This window comes from Scylla paramamosain, chromosome 11, assembly GCF_035594125.1.
Source record: "Scylla paramamosain isolate STU-SP2022 chromosome 11, ASM3559412v1, whole genome shotgun sequence".
NCBI lineage: Eukaryota > Metazoa > Arthropoda > Malacostraca > Decapoda > Portunidae > Scylla > Scylla paramamosain.
The window spans coordinates 9,353,634-9,376,296 of NC_087161.1; the positions used below are offsets into that span (position 1 = coordinate 9,353,634).

Sequence of the window (22,663 nt, forward strand, 5' to 3'; positions counted from 1 at the left end):
AACATGAACATTGGTCGCGTCAAAGCAAACATCAATATCACTGGTGTCAGAGCCTACACTGGTTAAAAGGCCCAAGCTTGTGGAAGAAAACTCTGATAGCCCCCATCTTCATCTAACTAGTAATACATGTGAATAAAATTAATGATAAGGAACTAGTTTTACAACACATATATAGAGTAGTAAATAAGGAACATTAATGTGTACCCTGAAAATTTATGTAACAAAGTCAACACATGAGTAAATACAGTCCTTTTATCTTATGTTGTTTTTTATTGCTTTTTTTTTCATTTGTATCTGTCATACTTACAAGTACTAGTGTACAGTATTTTACTTTGGTTTTTACTGAAAATAGAATATTTATAAAAGTAACACTCAATCAACTGGAAAATTCAACTACCTGAAACACACTATTCCCTCATGGGTGCCAGATAGGTTATAATGTACTTAGGAGTTGATATATTTGAAAAAAGGATAGCAGATAGCTTTTTTTGCTGAAGCTTTGTCCTTTATCATTGTCCTGATAGAGTAGTGTTGCTAATGTCAACCATGACATAAAAGCCACTAGATCAAATTAGCACCTCAGTAGACATTTTTAATTTCTTTTTTATCTTCTTGCATTAAAATACATAAACAAAAATAATAATGATTATGTTGATAATGTTGGATTACTTATCCCTATTAGCCATGAAGACTGAACTGAGTTTAATGACTATGAATTACTATCGTAGAAGAGTAAACAAGTGTAGATGGGTATACCACATCTAATTAGGAGAACAGTTGTGCAATGGTGAGACACTTACAATTTCAAATTTCTTAACTGTAATGGTATTTCCATACTGGACAAAAAAAAAATGAAATGTGAATATGGCCAGATGAAGTAACAGAACAGAGGAACCCACAATCCCCATTATAGTCCAACTTTTCAGACTGTATGGCTGCTTCTCCTGCTGACTTACTCTAGCTGGCACTTGTAGGACAATGGGACATTATGCATTGTTATATATCAGTCTGTGTCTGCTAGTGAATACACCCTTAATAAACTATTACTTTCAGTTATCTAGTTTCACTCTGTTAAGCTCAAAAATAAATCTAACTTTATTTCTACCTGGTGAACAATACTTTTTACTTCACCTACCATTTCAAAATCCAAAAAGTATCTGGTTCTAAGGCTTTTGGATAGAAAGTCATGAAACTGTAGGTACAAACACATACTTGTAAAGAGACAATCCAACAAATAGGTAGTCTTACCCTTTCTCCATCTCTTCATCTACTACAAGCCGTCGCTCTGTGCCTCCTACTGCTAGAATGCAAGATTGAGGTGGATTAATGATGGCACTGAAGTTTTTCACTCCCATCATGCCAAGGTTGGACACAGAGAAGGTGCCTCCCTGAAAGAGAAAAATATGGTCAAGCATGCTAGGAATGAAGAAAATATATAATTCACATTACATAAAGTTATATGTAATAAGTTTTCATATTTTCCTGATCTCACTAGGATTTTGGTAAAAAAAAATTAAGGAAATAACTGTGCACAGGAAATATGTTTGTCCAAATGATAGAAACAATGTAAGGATGAAATTGCTTTGGTTGAGGAAAAGTTCTCTTAAGGTTTTTGAACCCCATTCTGATGGAATCCCAAAGCAATGGTAAATGTGCATTAGAATGGAATTGAATTACTGAATACATAGAGGTAAAGACAAATTTTTTAAAGATATTAACTTGTAAGTATGAAGGCAAATGTCATAGAGTAATTTAAGTGAAACATGGTAATGAACATGTATGTATGTATGTATGTGTGTGTGTGTATATATATATATATATATATATATATATATATATATATATATATATATATATATATATATATATATATATATATATATATATATATATATAATTTATTTATTTATTTATTAATTATATATAAGCTCAAGAATGTTACAAATTCAATATGACTGAAAGATAAATTATAAACCAAAGTTTTTTGGTTGAGGTGAAAAATCACTTGGGTGGTTTCATTTAGTTATCATTATTACCATTAGTTATTATTTTATATTATTATCATTTTGCAGAAATACTTAATGAACAGCAAATGGAACAGTATAAAGAGCCTTGACATTCAATAACCAAGTGTAAAAAAAAAAAGTTCCAGCAATAAAGACATGGATGTCACAAAAAAGAAATTCTCAAGAATTAAATTCAATCTGGTTTGATACACACACTAAAATAATTTTGGAACTAATATTCAGCCATCTCTGCTAGAAGCATGCTTTGTTAGTGTTTGGTCTCTCTTCCCTTAAAATTTAATGATACCAGATTCATAATTCCACACAGGAAGATTGGTGAGACAGAGGATAGGGAAGATGGATCATGGAGTGACAAAGGACTGCTGTTTTTTTATCATCTTGATGGCAATGATGGTGACAATTATGGTGATGAGAGGTGGTAATTGGAATGGTAGATATATTAAGCTTTCAGGTATTTCTAAATTTTCTGTTACATAACAGTATCTCTTTCTCTCTCTGATAATAGAAATCTACCTAACGTATTGTTCATTGAGTAATTTCGTTATTAAAAGTTTTAGAAGTTGTATTTAAAAAAATATATGAATGTGCCTGTGGATACTTTCATAATTCATTTGTATTTGTATTTAAATCAGCAGTATTTTGGTGAAGTAGAACCTCTTTCACTTGAAATAGTTGAGGGAGACCTGAGTTGAATTAGCTGAAGTTCTAAATTATCCAATGGTTATCTCTTGTTTTCTACACCTTGATGCCATGGAGTGGGATTGAGGAAGGGAGGGAGGTGTGTTGGGTGTGCTGCTGTGTTCTGGCAGTCAAGATGTAACACTCATAAAAAATTATAAAGATAAAGATACACTCATAAAAATTATAAAGATTTATCATCAGTACAATCTACCACCTACAAAATCTATTTATCCACCTAGGTATGTAGAATGATCTCTTGTAATATACAGATTCTATTCCTCATTGATATCAAGAGTGTCTGAGGTTACCAACTGGGATCTTTTTCTGTTTCCTCCTATTTCATCAATCCTGATTTTTAAACCAAAACTGGCTGTTATGTTTATATACACAATAAGGTGACTTGCTATCATGCCCATGCTCACAAATCTAGAAATTTTTCATCATATAGCTAAGACTTCACTTGTCTTTTACCTAACTTCTATGTAAAATTCTTTGATTTGATGACCAAAGTGGAGCACATTTTAACCCATTTCTCCTTTGCTGAAGTCTCCATACTTCAAGACTTCAATGTTCATCAGTTTTGGTAGTCTTTCACCAACCAATCCTGTACACAAGCTTTCCCCACAATTTCCATTTTTTTATAAACCTCTAACCCTTTCACTTATTATGTCAAGCTGTTGTCTGTATCAAACTTTTCCAAATTATAATCTCACTTTTACATGTTCCTGTGCCACCAAAGTGGAGGTGCTCTGCATTACACCGTTACTAAATGGGAAGATGGTGTTGTGATGGTATTACTGTAACCATAAATATATAGGAATCCACTGCAATAATTTACATTATGTAATGTCTAATGCAATATAATCATTGGATGGTGCAATCAATTTCTCTGATTACAGATGCCATAATTACCATATATTTTGGTGTATAAATCAACACTTGAATCATCCTGAAAAAAAAAAAAAAAAAAAAAAAAGGATGGAGGGGACAAGGGTCTTCTTATACGCCTGATACAAAAACAATGACCTTAAAATTTTATGCAGAATATCATTGCAAATAAACAACAATCTTTTACTATGACTTTTGGGAAAGTTAGACAAAGTAAAATAGGAATCCGCTTTGACAAAAATGCGCTGAAACGTATTCCCATAGAAAAGTGTGTAAAGAAAATTTAATGTAGTACAACTACAAACCTCTGCTGGCATTGTATACAGATGAATAAAGCTGGAGGCTGTGTGAATATTCCTTGGTTTTTCCCAACGCTAGAGGAGGAGCTAGATAAAGGTTTTAAAGGCATGGAACTCCAGCTCAGTGGTAAAATAAAGCAAAAACTGAGGATAAGATGAATCTCTCCAAATTGCAATGTTGTAAAAAGATGAAGTTCATTTACTGAGAAAAACTTCATGTCAGTATATTTAATCAAAAGAAACATGATATATATGATATATAGGAGATTATGGCTGACAGCCTGACACACACAGGCAGTGCAAGGCAAGGCTTTGTTTATGTTTAGGAAAACTGATCATACTGCATGTAATTTTACAGCCTCTTCATCCATCCATCCTTTTTCATGAAAATGTACAAAAATACCAGGTGAGAATTTTATTTTAGGTTTAGTTTTGTGCTTGAAGATGATGGTACTCTATTTCTGGTAATACATTCAAGGTATTTTATTTAATTGTACTGCTATATCACCATCTCAGTTGTCTGGTGCTCATTGATGCAAACTTCACCACAGATGGTTTGGTAGTTTGGATGTCATCTTATACCACTGATATCAGCTAAAACTATGAAATTCTGACTGAAATTTGGTGGTCATTTTACCTAAAAGTCGTCTTATCTGCTGAAATATACGGTAACTCATCATTCCAATGATCTACTGTACTTATCACCTGTCTTTATAAATCTTTCAATTCAATAATCAATAAACACTTTCTTACCACTAATAGTACATATTTAGGTAAGGTAATATTTCACTCTAAATAAGCATTACACTTATTGTAACTGCTGATTTAGCCAGTGCCAGAGGTGTGGCATGATATCACAAAAAGTGTAATACTTATCTAATGCAAGATATATTTGATTTAAATATTATACATTACATGACAGAGCCCTGTACTTGTCCTGATTTTATATTACCAAAGCAGTCTGGTCCTTTTCAATATTCTCCAGGAATATCTGAATCTGGATGGTGCATCCATGGAAGAAAACCACATTGTGACTTTGGGTACCCCCAATGCCCTCACTGGCAGCCTAGAGTTCTATTTGTGCTCAGCACTTCAAACTGACTGGAGATATTCTCTGTACACTCAGGAGCACATGACATTTCCTTAAGTTTCTCAAGATGAAACAGTGAGTGCTCACATCTTAACATTCTTTTGTTTGGACTTAACATAGTTCAGTAAGGCAACAAATAATCTGTGATTAGTAGCAAAGAACTCAGCACCAGAAAATTTGCAGTCCTGCAGTATCCTTCAGCAAGTACTCAGAAGTACAGTAAACTCTCTAATTTGAATATTTTAATCATGGATATCAGACAACCTGGATGCTTTCTGAGACTCAGATACACATAAACTGGATGAATATCTGGGTTATTTAATGATTTTTTGCCAGAATCTGGATGGCTCTCTTAAAACAACAGATGGTGCATCACATAAGCAGTCCAAGCAAGTCTTAACTATGAACTGTGTCAGTGACAAAAAAATGGTACATTTTCATCATAACTAAGAAAAAGGGTCACAAACAGCTGGCTTGTGTCATAAATTTGTGCAGGCTGCTGAGATTGTGTCTACCCTGTCTTAGTGCAGCTCATGACTGAGTTTCCCATTGTCAAGATGCTGCACTGTAACAACATCTGGGAAGGAATAATCTAGCCAAAATGGATGAGTTGAATGTTGCTAATGATACAGAACTCACAACAACAACACTTGAGTACATACCAGCAAGTTCAGTGGTGAAGCTTTAGTCTCTGATGCCAAGAACTTGCAATCCTCAACCTTTTAGATCTTGTGAAATTTAGGTGAGAACTGTTGGTGTTCCTGGTATCATAACCATGGAGACCAACACATATCTCATAGCCAGCTCTTTCAGTGCTGGTAGATACATTAAAGTTGCCCAAGATAATACCTGTCCTGAGAGGAACCCAAGTCCAAAACTGAGCCGAGTTTTGTAAAGACCATCTCTTAAATTTAACCCTTACTGCTGGTGTCTTGCCATTCCAAAGTATTCTTGTCTCCAAGAGTTCCACTATATCCATCCTTAGCCTAATCCTTACCTGAAATTCATGTGGCTGTAGCTTTCCTTCTCTGGCACGAGCAGCAAGATTCTTCATGTCAGCAGAGATGGTGGCCAGGCCCTTCTGTTCAGCTCGGAATATGATGGGGGTAATAAGTCCCCGATCAGTACTGACGGCTACACTTACGTCCACATTATCAAAACTGTGGGACATAAATAGTGATGAATACCATACAAGCATGAACATGTAGGCATGCATTAATCCAACCAACAGCACACACACTCTCATCCATATACAAATTCTGAAAACTTAGAGATTAAAGGGAAAAAAAATGCAAAAGAAAATCTGCAGGATTATAGTGGGACCTAATAAAGATAATACTTAAAACTTCAGCATCTCAATCATCAGCACTTCCTCTGTCTATTAAGGGAAGAAGCCTCTCAGCCATCCATATGCTCACTATTTACCACTTCTAGATGTCTCTTGTCCCCTATTGCAGTGAGATATTACAATTGCTTCAAGCCAATCAGAGTCCATAGTATAATAATCAAAGCTGCATCCCATATTTATGTATTGATGAATTCATGAACAACCTATAAAAAACTGTATCCATCATAACCATCAGAATTTCAATAATTTAATCTCTTGTAGTGGCAATGATGGACTACATGACTGTGTCAAGGAAAGTGATGAAATGGTTGTTGGATGTGAAGGTGAAGAGAGGAGCTGGGGGTGGTATGTCAGACTACTACCTGGTCAAGGGAAAGCTGAGAGTAGACAATGGATGGATAAAGGCACAATAAGGGGGGGTAAGACAAAATGAGTTCTGAAGGTGAGTTGGAGAAGAGGAAGAAGACAAAAAAGTACTAGGAAAAGATTGCAAAAGAGTGGAATGTAATGGAAGACCAGGAAGTGGGTAATGTGGAAAAGGACTGGTAGTGTCTCAAAAGTGCAGGAGTGGGTTGTGCAGAGCAAGTGTAGGGGATAAGACAAGTTGGAGGTAATGTGAGGAAAGGTAGTGAGTGGTGGTGAGCGGTGGTGAGAGGAAGTCAGTGTAGCAGCAGAGGGAAGGAAAGAAGCATGCGTGTGGAATATGTCTGCAGAAGAAGGGTAAGGGGTCGTACAAGAAATAATGAGAGAAAAGGAACAAAGCAAAGAGGGTAGTGCAAGATGCAAAGATGAGGGCAGATGAGAGGTGGGGTAGTAAGTTGAGGGAAATCTTACATGTGAACATGAAAGTGTTCTGGAAAGAAGGAAAGAGGACAAGGAAAGAAACAACTGTGAATAAGGAGACTGTGAAAGTTGGTGATGGGGTGGTGCCGAGTGAGAAGGACGCAGTCTGCAAAAGATGGGCAAAACTGAAGGATTATTAAATGTAGAGGAGGATGAAGCAGTGATTGCTGCAGTTGGTGGAGGAAATAGAGTTAATGCATCAAGAGAATTAAACAGTGTACCAATCAAAGGAGAGGAGGTAAGAGAGACTGTGAGGGAAATGTAAAAGCTGCAGGTTTGGATGGATGTGCTGTAATGTGCTTGAAGAGGGGTGGGGAAGACATTATAGTGGTTGATAAGGTTACTAAATGTGTGCTTTATTGCTGACAAGGTGTCAGGAGGATAAACAAATGCATGAGCAGTTCCCTTGCGTATAGGAAAAGAAGAGACAGGAATAATCTAATTATAGGGATATAAGATTGCCAAGTGTGATAGGAAAGGTGTATAATAAGGTACTGCTGGCAAGGAAAATCAGGAAAAGAACAGAAAATGCTGTTCAAGAAGAACAGGGAAGTTTAATAAAGGTAAAAGGTTGTGCAGACCAGATTGCAGTAAGACAGCTGTGTGAAAATTTTATGGAAGAAGGGAAGGAAGTCTCTTTTTAGGCATTCATGAACTTGGAGAAAGCCTATGATAGGACTGACAGGAAAGGAACAGGGGATGTTTTGAAAGTATATAGAGTTAAAGACAGGTTGCTGGAAAGACTGAAGAGCTTCTATGTATATAGCAAGGCATGTATGAGAGCTGGCAATGGAGTATGAATTCTTTTCCACCAGAGTAGGTTCGTCTCATGGTTGTATAATGTCACTATGGTTGTTCAACTTGTATATGTATAGTGTAGTAAAGGAGGGTTTTAAACAGAGGTTCAAGTTGAATCAATGAGGAGAAAAGGGTATGGTACTGGTGGGTGAAGCTGTTCAGATATGACTGAGACTGTGATACAAAAAATTTTAGAGACCCACCACCAAGAACACAGGTGTTCTTTTCTTTTAATTAATTTGCTGCTAGGTTAGGATTACATTCTATTTATATGTTGAAGATTTGCTGAGCAGCTTTCTTTCTTAACCCAGGCCTCACTTCATTCCCTGGGATAGATGGTGTGGCCACCATCTCTGAACCTCTTCACCCACTGGTACACAGTTCTCTCTCTACTTTGAGCAATGTTAATTATTTCTTATATGTTTTTATTACTTGACACAAAGCAACCACAGGTGCTACTTCACCAACAGTAATAAGTAGTTTAAACATTGGAAGATGATATGGAAAGGTATGTAACAATAACTTCAGAAGAAATCAACTCCAGAATATGGGTTCCAGTCATTTCACTGTGTATATTAATGATATGAAAGAAGGGATCAATAGCGATATGAGTTTATTTGTGGATGGTGCTAAACTGACAAAAACTAGGAACAGAGGAAGATCAGAAAACTTTACAACAAGATTTGAACCAAATAAAAAAATGGAGCAGTAAATGGGAAATGAATTTTAATGCAAAGAAATGTAGCTTATTGGAATTTGGGAAGAGTAAAAAAAAAGACCCTCTGGTGATTACAAGTTGAAAGATGACTATATTGGAAAAAGAATTAAAGGAAAAAGATCTTGGAGTGATAGTAGCAGACACATTAACAGATGATTACCATATAAACAAGATTGTTGGGGAAACAATGAATTTGCTAAGGAATACAAGAATTGCAATTGCATACTTGGATGAAGAAATGATGAGGAAACTAATTGTAACGATGATTCATCTGAAATTGGAATATGCAGCTGTAGTATGGTCACCAAGTCTCAAGAATCACATCAGGAAACTACAGAGGATACAAAGGGCAGCAACAACAATGATCCCAAACTTAAGTGAAGAGACTTATGAAATGAGACTAGAAAAACTAAACCTTCCAACTTTAGAACAAAGAAAGGAGAGAGGAGACTTAATTACAATATACAGACTAATGGAAGGACTGGAAAAGCTTGACAGTAATGCCACTGTGACGTGGGATACGAGAGACACTAGAGAACACAGAAAGAAGCTGAAAAATGAAATTTGTAAAAGAGATATCAAAAAGAACAGTTTTCCACATAGAGTAAGAGTAGTTAATAAATGGAATTGTCTAAATAAGGATGTTGTGCACGCAAAAACTATTCATAATTTCAAGGCCAAGATAATAGTAGATGCAGAGGTGGGACAGTACAAGCATAGCTCCTTTCCCGTGTGACACAACTAGGTAATCATACATACGTGCGCATGTGCATGCCAGAGGAGATAATAAGGCAACAACAACAGGAACAGGATATGGAAAAAAGTTATTAAAATATAATAAAGGAAAAAAGTAATCTTGAGAGAAACATGGTACAGAGAAAAGGTGTGGTGGTATTTGGGGTTAATGAGAAAAACCTGCTCATGAAAATGGCTAAAGAGAATGAAGTGAAAAGGGCTAAGGAAATAATAGCAAAAGTGGTAGAGGAAGGAGAGGAGATAATCGAACAAAGTGAAGAGGTTTACAGGATTGAAAAGTATGAAGAAAATGGAACAAGACCAATGAAAATAAGATTCATGTCACAAACAGCAGTGGAACATATCTTGCAAAGAACAGGAAAATTGGCAAAAGTAGAAGAAATGAAGGAAATATGAATAAAAAGAGACATGAACGAAGAAGAGAGAAGTAAATTGAAGGAACTGAGAGTAGAGACCCCAGTCAAAAAAACTAGAACAAGCAAAAAGATTCACCTGGAAAGTTGTGGACATGAAAGTGAGGAAATGGTGGCACAAAGATGCCACACAAGATCACCAAGCAGAAGTTTAAAGATTATGTATACTAACATGGTTTGGTGTTGAGCCTATTGGAACTTAAAGACTACTTAAAAAACAATAAACCAGATGTGGTATGTTTAACAGAAACCAAACTAAAAGAGGAAATAAAGCTGGGATTTGCAAAGGAAGGATGTAGCACATGGAGGAAAGACAGAAAAGGAAAGGGAGGAGGAGAGTGATGATATTGGTAAAAGAGGATATTGTTGTTGAGGAAGTGGAATATGGTGATGGAATGAGGCAAACATTTTGTGTTGTGATTAAGAACAAAGGAAGTGAAAAAAGGAAAATCATTGTGACAGACATACCACCAAAAACTAATGCATGGAAGACAAATAAATTTAAAAGCATGTAACTAGAAACAAGAAACAGTATAAATGAAATGATGAAGAAAAGTAACAAAGTGCTCTTAGTAGGCAACTTCAACACTAAAGGAATTAAATGAAAGGAGATGGAAGCGAAAGAAAATGTCAGGTCATGGAGAGAAGAACTTATACAAATCATGACAGTGAATACAATGAGACAGTAGGTGAACAAGCCTATGAGATGCAGAGGAGAAGAAGAACCATCTCAGATGGACTTAGTGTTTACAAAAACTCCATAAAGTAGACCAAGTATATATTATCTGGGTCCACTGGGAAGAAGCAATCATGTGATAACAGAAATAGTACCATAGGAGGAAAAAGTGTTGCACAGGAAAGAACAACACAAATATAGGAGATAGAACTATGGTAAAGCAAACTTTGCAGAACTTAATAAATTCTATGGAAAGATGAACTGGAAAGAGCTATTTGAAGGTAAAATAGTGCAAGAAAATTAAATATTTTTGAGCAAGTATAGAGAGGGGGTGCAACAGTTTGTATCAACTTATAAAGTGGAAATTGGGAAGCATGAATGATATAATGCCAGGTGTGTAGAAGCAAAAAAGAAAAAGGACAGGGCATGGAAGAAAATGATGAGAAAACTGAACAGCAAGGAATGAATATAGAAATGAAGAAGAAACTTTGAAAGTGACAGAGTAAGAAAATGCAAGGAAGAATCCAAGCTCTTCTACAGATACATAAATGGGAAAATGAAACATAAGGATGGCATAAACAAATTAAAAAGGGAAGGAAAAATTTATGAAACTACTGAGGAGGTAAGTGAACTAATGAATGAGAGTTTTTAATCTGTTTACAAAGGAAACTAAATTTGTGGCACTGAAAGAGGCATCACATAATGAGGGAATATAGAAGATACAAGTAAAGAGAAAAGAAATAAAGAAACTGCTGGAAGGCCTGGATGTTAGAAAAGCTATGGGACCAGATCAAGTAAATGGATAGATATTAACAGAATGCAGAGAGCAAATGGAAGAACCCAAATAGATATAATTAACAGCTTGTTAAGGGAAGGAAAAGTGCCAAGGGAATGGAAAAGAGCTAACATTGTGCCAATATACAAAGGGGGAAGTAAAATGGAACCATTAAATTATAGACTGGTGTCACTAACAAGTATTGTAAGCAAGCTTTGTGAAATAGTAATTAAAGACAGATGGGTGGAATATCCAGAAGATGAAAAGATAAATACAGAAAAGGAATTTGGATTCAGGAAAGGGAGATCCTGTGTCACAAATCTACTGAGCTTCTATTCAAGAGTAATAGATGGAGTGCAAGAGAGGGACAGATGAGTTGATGCAGTATACCTGGATCCCCAAAAACAACATTTGATAAAGTTCCCCACAAAACCCTTATGCAGAAGCTTGAGAATGGAGGAGGACTAAAGGAAGCAACATTGAGATGGATGGATGATTATTTACAAGGGAGAGAAATGAGAACATAATCAGAGACACTAATTCAAGTTGGCATGAAGTGACAAGTGGGGTACCACAAAGATCTGTGTTGGCACCGATTATGTTTCAAATATATATAAATGGTATGACAGAGGATCTTAACAGTTATATAAACCTGTTTGCTGATGATGCAAAAATAATGAAAGTAATAAAAGATGAAAATGACTGCAAGAAGTTGCAAAAGGATACTGCCAAGATAAATGCATGGAGGCAAAGATGGAAACTAGAATTTGATGCCAGGAAATACCACATATTGGAAATAGGAAATAGTAAAAAGATACCTTTATGGAATTACAAAATGGGAAGAGAAATAATAATGAAAAATAATGAAGAAAAAGATTTGGGAGTAATGATTCAAGACACACTATCACCTGAAAGGCACATAAAGGGCTCTACATATGGTTTGTTAACAAACATTAGGGTGGTGTTTAACTAAGTGAATAAAGAAATTATGAAGAAAATTATAACAAGCATGATACATCTTAAATTGGAAAATGCAGCAGTAGTTTGGGCTCCACATAGAAAAAAAGATATAAGGAAGCTGGAAAGAATACAGATAGCAACAAATATAGTACCAGAATTGAAAGACAAGCTATAATGGAAGACATGAAGAAATGGGATTACCAACACTACAAGAGAGAAAGAGGAGACCTGATAACAATGTACAAACTAGTAAACAATATAGAAAAAAAAAATAAAAATACTGGGTACTAGAGATGGAGGAGGGAAAGAGACATACAAGAGGGCATGGGAAGAAAAGAGAGTGGGTGTTTGAGTGACATCAAGAAATACTGCTTCCCATATCAAACTATTGAAATCTGGAATGATTTGAAGGAAGACGTGGTTATGACAAACAGTGTTTAAAGAGAAACTGGATAAATATGGATATAGAGACAGGACAAAATAACCTTTGGCTTGTACAACTTAGTATACACACACACACACACACACACAATTGAGGAGATACTCTGTAAATACAAAGAGAAGATATAACAAAGACTGCTATAACAGAAGATATGAAGTAGTGAGAGAGGATTGGAAGGCATGGAATTAATCAGTAGTTACCAAACTGCAGGCCATGACCCCCAGAGGGGGCCATTGAAAATTACTGCATTTTTAGAAGGTTTATAAGGGTGGGGGTCATGGTAGGTTTGGTACTACTGAAAGGGGTCACATATTGGAAAAATTTGGGAAACACTGAAATAAATAGAGGAGAATAAAGTACACAGGAGCTGTGGCAAAACTACACAACTGCAAGAAATAAGTATGTAAGGGTTATTGGAAAGGACAAGTTATGAGTAAGAAGTTATGGACAAATGTAAGAAGGAACCAAAACTTTTCTTTAGATATGTGAACAGTAAAATTAAAAATAGAGGAGGAATAAATAGGTTGAAAGTAAATGGTCAAATGTGAGAGGAGCCGGCTGAAATGGCAGAGAAAATAAGAGTTTTCAAGCAGTGTTCACAAGAGAAGACTTTCGTGTAACAGAGTGAGATGAGCAAAGAAATGGGTCTATGGGACAGACATGGGCATGATTATGATTACTAATCAAAAAATCATAATCCATGGCTCTGATTACATAATCAAATCATAATAAAAAAGTAGGTAACTTCTGTAATCATAATCAAATCATAATAAAAAAGTAGGTAACTTCTGTAGTCAATCATATCATAATAAAAAAGTAGGTAACTTCTGTAATCATAATCAAATCATAATCATATTTTCTTTATAATAATCAATGGTTAAAATGTGATTGTGATTATTTCTTTGTAATTTCCATGAAGCGCTTCACTTTCAAGTCCAAGTATGTTTTGAAAGCTTAGCACCGTATCATGTTTTTTACTTGCTTGTCTCCCATGATATACTAGTATCAGTTAAATGAACACAAAACCTATACATATTTCAGCAGACTTGAAATGCAGTACTGGTGAAAATGACTGCCGCCAGGCTGGTGTGGAAGTGCACAACCAAAGGGTTACATATGAAACATGTTGTCTGCGTAATCAATGCAACGTGTATCAATCGTGAAACTGTCTATCATTGTGTATTTACCTAGTTGTACAATACAGGGTTCGAGCAGGATTCATAGTGTCCTGTCACTTTATCTATATCTATCCAGCATTTCCTTAAATCTATGTACATTTGGTGCTGTAACAAACTCTTCATTTAGACCATTCCAGATATCCACAGTTCTATGAGGAAAACTGTACATCTTGATGTCCCTCAAACAATGACTCTTCCTGATCTTCTTTGAATGGCCTCTCATCTGTCCAGCTTCATCTTCTTCCAGCAACACCACATCCTGCTTGTCTATCTTCTCAAAGCAGTTTCCTTTTTTATACATCGTTATTAGATCTCCTCTTCCTCTTCTAACCTGCAAAATTGGCAGTCCCATTTCTTTCAACCTCTCTTTATACTTTAGGTCTTTCAGCTCTGGTACCATCCTTGTAGCTGCCCTCTGAATTCTTTCCAACTTCCTTAAGTCTTTCTTTATATGTGGAGACCACACCAATGCTGCATATTCCAGTCTGGGACATAGCATAGTGGCTATAATTTTACTTCGGCAAATCACTTTTCTGCTGAAGTACACTTTCCCATGAGATATGCTACGTCACCCCTTGCCGGCAGTGCTAAAACATACGGGCCTTTGGACGACATTTCAGTAGATATGGAGATGCCTGTGGCTAATATGGTGAATTATTTATTTGACCACGGCAAGCGTGAAGAAGAATACAAGCAGATTGTGGAGGACAATGCTACCAAGAGGCCCGGCAACTGCCCTGCATTAACCCCTGTCGTCTGCAATGCTCAGATATTTGATGCTCTCAAGGTTGAAGCGAAAAAGACTGATTCTCGTATGAGAGAGGTAAGCAATGACATTCTGATGGCTGCCACTATCATCATAAGTCGCTCACTACTCTAGACATATTGCACAAGATAAGGGTCACGCAGGGGTTGCCCAGGAAGTGGGTATGCTAAATGGAGCTCTTGCATTATTTGGGAATGCCAACTACCGTAATAACTTGGCCAGGCGATTCACCATCAAGTGGGAAATTAATCCCAAATACACTCACTTGTGCTCAGATAAGGTACCCATGACGCAGTATCTATTTGGTGACGATGTCTCGCAGTCAGTAAGACAGATTGAAAAGTCTGAAAAGCTCAGGAACAAGATCGCGCCGAAGAAACCTTTCCCAACATGGAAATCGGCAGCTGGCAGGTTTGGTGGAACAAGACCAAGAGGCTTCTTTGGGAGAATGCCTTACAGGGGCTTCTCGTCCCGATTCCACCTTTACGGGCCCCGCAGAGGTGGCTTCACAAGGCAGTCCTTCTCCAGGCAGGACACTGAGCCAAAAAACGCCCAGGGCCGGGGAAACAATCCCCGGCAATAACTCAGGTAAACCACAAATTTGAAGCAGGTAGGTTTGTGCATGAATGGCATAAGATCACAAGTGATCCATTTATTTGAGATATTGTTGCAAACTGTCATCTTGATATTGATGTAGCCAACAATGAACATTTATTTCATGATGAAATAGAGACGTCGCAGTGAGGCTGGTAGATACCTATCAGCGCCAGCATTTTTAATTGTCTCCAATTTCGTGGGGCAAAGGGGTGACTTAGCTAAATTTGAAATCGATGTGCAGGAAAAGTACAGCATGAATTGCTGCACAAGTGTATCTAAAATTAAAAACATAACCCTTAATATTAATATTCATACTTACTGGTGTATGATAAGGCTTTGTTAATTGAATTATAAGATAAAACTAAAAATAGGTAATGAATTTTTTTTTAAATAAGTATAAACAGTAAAAATAAAAGGATGTTGACTTCAGCTTGTGCATTTTATCTGGGAATGTTGAAAAATATCAGATATCACTGACACGTCCTGTATATGAAAGTAATCAGTGAAATAAAAAAAGAACAGCACCGCTGGCGGACGTACGACATACTTATCTTGATCATGATTCTTCAGTTAAAGAAAGCGCCGCGCGCCGTTAGGGAGTGTAAAGTGTAAACAACAGCCTCTCAGTTCTGCCGATACAAAGGCCTTTACTTTGCTTTACTATATCCTGAATAGGGTATAGCTCGTTCTTTCAAGAATTTTCTTAATTCCGCTGTAGTCCATGATTGTGGCGGTGATGTATCCATTGTGCAGGGTAGTCGAGTGTCTGTGTTTTGGTTTGCTCGCTGCCCAAGTACCCGAGGATAGTGATCGTACCGCAAAAATAGTCTCTGATACAAAATTATATTTTCTTTACATTAAATGGATTTGCCTGTTGTTTAGTACATGAAAATGCAAGTATATATTAGTATACTTCCATTGAGGTCAGTAGAAAATTACAGATTGCCTGCCTTGATATACTTATAGGCTCTTTTAAGAATATTATCTGAAATTATGAATAGAGGCTCAAACAATGTCATGTGCTGTCAGTTATCACGAAATTAATTGACTTAAAATTCAGACGCATTACTGTGCAACGATACACCTTTGTAAGCTTGTAAAACCTTGCCCCAAAAAGTATTTATTTTCCGGCGAGAATTAAAAATTCTGGCGCTATCTGGTATCAAAACGCTCACTGCGACGTCTCTAAATGGAATATGTGTTTTCCACTGAAGAACAAAGAATCTTATCTCAGGAAATTAACAAACTGCTCGAGCTTAAAGTAATCACAGAAAATCATAGACAGCATGAGCAGATTCTATCCCCTATTTTTCTGAGGAAGAAAAAGAATGGTGAATATAGAATGGTCCTTAATTCAGAGAAGCTAAACAAGCATATTCCATATAAGCATTTTAAGATAGAAAACTTTGAGCAGGCAATTAGGCTCATCAATCATAATGACTACATGGCCTCAGTTGATTTACGGCATGCTTACTACTACGTAAAGATAGCAGATGAGCAACAAAAATATCTTAGTTTTAAATGGCAGGGGAAAATTTACCAGTTCACATGCCTTCCCAATGGTATTTCTGAGGGCCCATGGCTCTTTACTAAACTAATGAAACCCATCTTTGCTACATTGAGAGAGAAGGGATACACTATCACCAGCTTTATTGATGACACTCTCATGTGCAGCCGTTCATGGTTAGGCTGCAAGGAATGCACTCAAAGCACAATGCAGGTCTTAAGCAGAATGGGTTTCTGCATCAATGTAGAAAAGTCTGTGTTAAAACCCACCAAAAGAATTGAATATTTGGGTAATATCATCAACTCAGAGACCATGAGTTACGCTACCGGAGCGCAGAATCCTTAGCCTTGTGACTAGTTGTCGACAATTACTGAACAAAAAGAAAGACAAAATCAGGGAAGTTGCTAGAGTAATTGGCATTTTGGTAGCTGCCATCCCAGCAGTTGAAATGGGTAAGTTACATTACAGAAAGTTGAAAGGGCAAAAATTGCAGCTTTAACTAAAGAAAGAGGCAACTTTGAGAAGTGGATGGAAATCACAGATGAAATGAAAAAAAGATTTGCATTGGTGGATTAAGCATGTGGCAGGTGAAAACAGGAAAATTTTCAGGACAGGTACTGACATTGAGCTGTACACCGATGCTTCAAGCTTAGGTTGGGGCTGGTTCCTTAACCACCAAACGGCAAATGGCAGGTGGTTGCCAGCAGAAAAAGAGTTACATATTAATGCACTGGAACTCAAAGCTATCCTTCTTTCCTTGAAATCATTTGAACAGCAAATTCTGGGGAAGAATGTTAAAATATTTTGTGACAATACCAAAGCAGTGAGCTATGTTAATGAAATGGATGGCATAAAATCGGAGATCTGTAACGATATCTGCATTGACATATGGGAATGGTGTGTAGAGCACAAAGCATGGATTATATGTTCTCATATACCAGGTAAAGCAAATGTCTTGGCCGACACAGCATCTCGCAAATTTAATGACAAACATGAGTGGAAACTGGATGAAAACATTTTTGGGGATATTTGCAAAATTTTCGGACTCCCAAGCATTGACTTATTCGCATCCAGGCTAAACAAACAGGTGAAACGGTTTTGTTCATGGAAACCAGACCATGAAGCTGAACACTTTGATGCATTTTCCATAAACTGGGCACAGTTTGAGTTGATTTACATGTTCCCACCATTTTCCTTGATTGCCAGGTGTCTGCAGAAGGTTTGGGCAGAAAAGGCAAAAGGATGGATGGTCATGCCACTATGGGCATCCCAGCCTTGGATGGGAATGCTAGTCAGCATGCTCATCCAGGAACCTCGCCTCATAACGAGGAAGAAGAATGTGTTACGGTTGCCCCTGTCCTCAGAGGAACACCCCATCATGAAACACACGAGACTGATGGCCTGTTTGCTGTCAGGGAAAGAATGCGAAAGCGAGGAATTTCTGAAGCAGGTACAGACCTTTTCATGGCATCCTGAAAACCAGGAACAGAAAAGCAATACAGACCGCATATTAAAAGATGGACACAATTTTGTACTCAATGGGAAGTTGATCCCTTTAATCTCAATGTAGAACAAATCATCAATTTCTTATCTGAAACTTTTCACAGAGGTGTCGGGTACGAGTGCATCAACACTGCAAGGGCAGCTCTCTCCTCGCTAGGGATAGTGGTGGATGGCCGCAGGGGAGGTGACCATCCACTGGTCATCAGGTTGTTAAAGGGAGTATTCAATTTACACCCAACTAAACCCAGGTATATTGAAACTTGGGATGTCAAGCCAGTTTTAGAAAAATTAAGGAGCATGAGCCCTTTACACTCTCTTTCCCTGAAAGATTTAACTTTGAAATCAGTAATGTTGCTGGCACTTACACAAGCAGCCAGAGTGCAAACTCTACATTTGTTACTTTTGAAGGATATCATCATAGGCAAGGATTTTATATGTACAGACGTACCTCGGTACTCGACCATAATCCGTTCTGAGGTGGTGGTCGAGCACCGATTTGTTCGAACACCGAAACCAATTTTCCCATAAGAAATAATGGAAAGTCTGGGGAAGAAATACTCGAACAAACTGCGTACGTCTTACTCCGCTGGCGGTCTGAGTCGAACTGACGCTTACCCGCTGGCCGAGAAGGGCCGAGAAGGGCCGAGGAGTGCGTTCGGGTCGACTCGGCTAGTCGAGTACCGAAAATCTGTTCGAGGTCCGATGCATTTTCTACTCGAATTTTTTGGTCGAGCACCGATTTGGTCGAGTATAGAGGCGGTCGAGTACCGAGGTACGACTGTATGTGGTTAGCAGGCAATATTAAACAGTGCAGACCAAACTTCAATATTCAGTTTATCAAGGAGAAAGCAAATTGCTCATCAGTTTCATTAAACCATATAAAATTGCCTCTATGATACAACTTCTCGGTGGATCAAGTCCGTCCTTCATCTGTCCGGTGTGGACACTACAAAATTTACTGCAGGAAGTGTCCGCCCAGCTGCGGCATCAAAGGCCAAGGCAATGGCTGTTCCAGTGACACACATCATGGCTAAGGCTGGCTGGGCTAGAGCGACAACATTTGCCAAATATTATGACAAAACCATAAACCAAGATACAGATCAATTCCAAGAAGCAGTATTAGCTTAGTTAGTGTTCAAGGCTCCATTAAGTAGTATTGGTGTCCTCAGTTAACAATTTTTCAATATACATTAGATGTTATTCAAAACTTTAATTAACTGAATATTTTTAACATAAATATGGAAGAAATATGAATTATGACGATATTAAGGTACGACATCCACATGGCTTTAAAACCTCATGGGAGGGACCCCATCAGGTCCATAAGCCTTCCGAGGGTTTAGGCCAGCGAGGGCATGGAAAACATCATTGCGAAGAATTTTAATACGTGGCATGAAGTAGTCAGAGGGTGGAGGAGAGGGAGGAACAAGCCCAGAATCGTCCAAGGTAGAGTTTTTAGCAAAGGTTTGAGTGAAGAGTTCAGCTTTAGAAATAGATGTGATAGCAGTGGTGCCATCTGGTTGAAATAGAGGAGGGAAAGAAGAAGAAGCAAAGTTATTGGAGATATTTTTGGCTAGATGCCAGAAATCATGAGGGGAGTTAGATCTTGAAAGGTTTTGACATTTTCTGTTAATGAAGGAGTTTTTGGCTAGTTGGAGAACAGACTTGGCATGGTTCCGGGCAGAAATATAAAGTGCATGAGATTCTGGTGATGGAAGGCTTAAGTACCTTTTGTGGGCCACCTCTCTATCATGTATAGCACGAGAACAAGCTGTGTTAAACCAAGGTTTAGAAGGTTTAGGACGAGAAAAAGAGTGAGGAATGTACGCCTCAATGCCAGACATTATCACCTCTGTTATGTGCTCAGCACACAAAGACGGGTGTCTGACACGGAACCAGTAGTCATTCCAAGGAAAATCAGCAAAATACCTCCTCAGGTCCCCCCAACTAGCAGAGGCAAAACGCCAGAGGCACCTTCGCTTAGGGGGATCCTGAGGAGGGATTGGAGCAATAGGACAAGATAAAGATATGAGATTGTGATCAGAGGAGCCCAATGGAGAAGAAAGGATGACAGCATAAGCAGAAGGATTAGAGGTCAGGAAAAGGTCAAGAATGTTGGGTGTATCTCCAAGGCGGTCAGGAATACAAGTAGGGTGTTGCACCAATTGCTCTAGGTCATGGAGGATAGCAAAGTTGTAGGCTAGTTCACCAGGATGGTCAGTGAAGGGAGAAGAAAGCTAAAGCTGGTGGTGAACATTGAAGTCTCCAAGAATGGAGATCTCTGCAAAAGGGAAGAGGGTCAGAATGTGCTCCACTTTGGAAGTTAAGTAGTCAAAGAATTTCTTATAGTCAGAGGAGTTAGGTGAGAGGTATACAGCACAGATAAATTTAGTATGAGAGTGATTCTGTAGTCGTAGCCAGATAGTGGAAAACTCAGAAGATTCAAGAGCGTGGGCACGAGAGCAGTGTGCACATAAACGCAGCATCCAGCTTTGGATCGAAAATGAGGATAGAGAATGTAGGAGGTAACAGAAAGGGGGCTACTGTCAGTTGCCTCAGACACCTGAGTTTCAGTGAGGAAAAGAAGATGAGGTTTAGGAGAGGAGAGGTGGTGTTCTACAGATTGAAAATTAGATCTTAGACTGCGAATGTTGCAGAAGTTAATGAAGAAAAAGTTGAGGGGGGTGTCAAGACACTTAGGGTCATCGACAGAAAGGCAGTCCGACCTGGGGACATTTATGGTCCCCTCCCTAGATCGGGACTCCGAGGCTGGTGTAGGAGTCGCCATGATTTTAAAATTTTTAAGTGAAGGGTGTGTGTGTTATTAGGTGCTTGTAGTTTTGTGCAGAGGAAAAGAGTTGTCTTTAGGTTGCTGGAGGTGAAGGTTGAAGAGATATGGGAGAAGGTAAGAGACCTAGAAATAAGAAATGGGAGATTGGAACAAGAAAACGTCACTAAGAAAGGAATTAGAAAATGAAGAGAAACTGCTGCAGAAAGAGATACATGATAAGAAAAACCAAATTAGAATGCTGGAAATGAAAATGGGAATGATGGATAAAACAATGAAGGCTAGAGAAATACAAATGAATATGCTGGAGGAAAGGATGAAAAAGATTGAAGTCCAAGACAAAAACAGGGATAAGCAAATTAAAGAAAGCCAAGAACAAGTTAAGGAAATGGCAGAAAGATCCATAAATAAGTGCGAGGAGTTGGAGAAAAAAGTGAGTTATAAAGAAGTAGTGAAGGACCAGAGGAGTAAAGAAGGCTTGACTAAAGAGGTTATAAAGGTAATAAAGGAAAAGGAAAACCTGATAAGAGACACTGTAGATAAAAAGAAGAGTGTAATGATCTTTGGCCTGGAAGAAAGTGAGATAAAAAAATTGGTATAAAAGAGAAGCAGAACAAAGAAAAACAGCTCGATCAGTACCGAGTGTGGTAAACAAAAGGGATACAAAGCTGGAAGATGAAATAGAGGAGGTGTACAAGATTGATAAATACGATCAAGGAAAAAGTAGACCATTGAAAATCAAACTAAAATACCAAACAGCAGCTGAAGAAACATTGGCAAATGCGTGGAAGCTAGCCAAAAGTAACGAGTTTAAACAAGTCTGGATTAGAAGAGAAATTAATGAGGAGGAAAGGAAGAAACTTAATGAATTGAGAAGTAAAACAAAAGAAAAAAACAGAGAACACGAGAGGAAAAGGAACTTTTTTTTCTGGAGAGTAATGGACCTAAGGTTGAGGAAGTGGTACAGGCGAAGAGTGAAGGGTGCAGAGGCACAGCTGTAAGAAAGGGAGGGACATGGACAGTGGCATACACTAATGTGGATGGTTTAGTTTCAGTGATGGATGAAGTGAATGAATTTATAAAAACAAATGAACCAGACATCATGGCAATGGTAGAAACTAAACTAAGAGATTCAGAAACACCAAATTTGGGAGGGGGAAAGTACAATATGTGGATAAGAAACAGATGTGGAAAAGGAGGAGGTGGAGTGATGATGCTTGTTAAAAAGGGTATCAGGGTGGAGAGTGTGGAAAAGGCAGAAGGATTGGTGGAAGACCTAAACTTACAACTAATAAATGGAAGAAGAGGATTACGATATGTCACAGTGGTGTATGTCCCACCAAAAACAAAGACCTGGAATAGACAAAAGCATGAACAGTTGCTGAGTGAGACAAAAATGGCTTGTAAAGAAAATTAAAGAAAACAACAAAATTGTTATAATGGGAGATTTTAATTGTAAAGAGATAAATTGGGAGGAGTGGAGCACAAGAGGAAGAGAAGACTCATGGGGAGATAAGGTTCTGAAACTGGCAATGAACAATATTATGACACAATTGGTTGAGGAAAACACTAGATACAGAGGAGGAGAGGAGCCATCAAGACTTGATTTG

The 22,663-nt window shown here is 37.8% G+C and overlaps 1 protein-coding gene across 1 annotated transcript in view; it reads right to left on the reverse strand.

The window, feature by feature from the left end:
• LOC135104926 (dihydrolipoyllysine-residue acetyltransferase component of pyruvate dehydrogenase complex-like) overlaps nt 1-22,663 on the reverse strand; it is a 126,009-nt gene that overhangs the window by 27,671 nt on the left and 75,675 nt on the right. Inside the window, exons 8-9 of the mRNA XM_064012688.1 lie at nt 5,983-6,145; nt 1,249-1,388 (exon numbers count right to left, since the gene is read on the reverse strand). Coding sequence (XP_063868758.1) covers nt 1,249-1,388; nt 5,983-6,145 — 303 coding nt within the window. The remainder of the gene's footprint in view (nt 1-1,248; nt 1,389-5,982; nt 6,146-22,663) is intronic.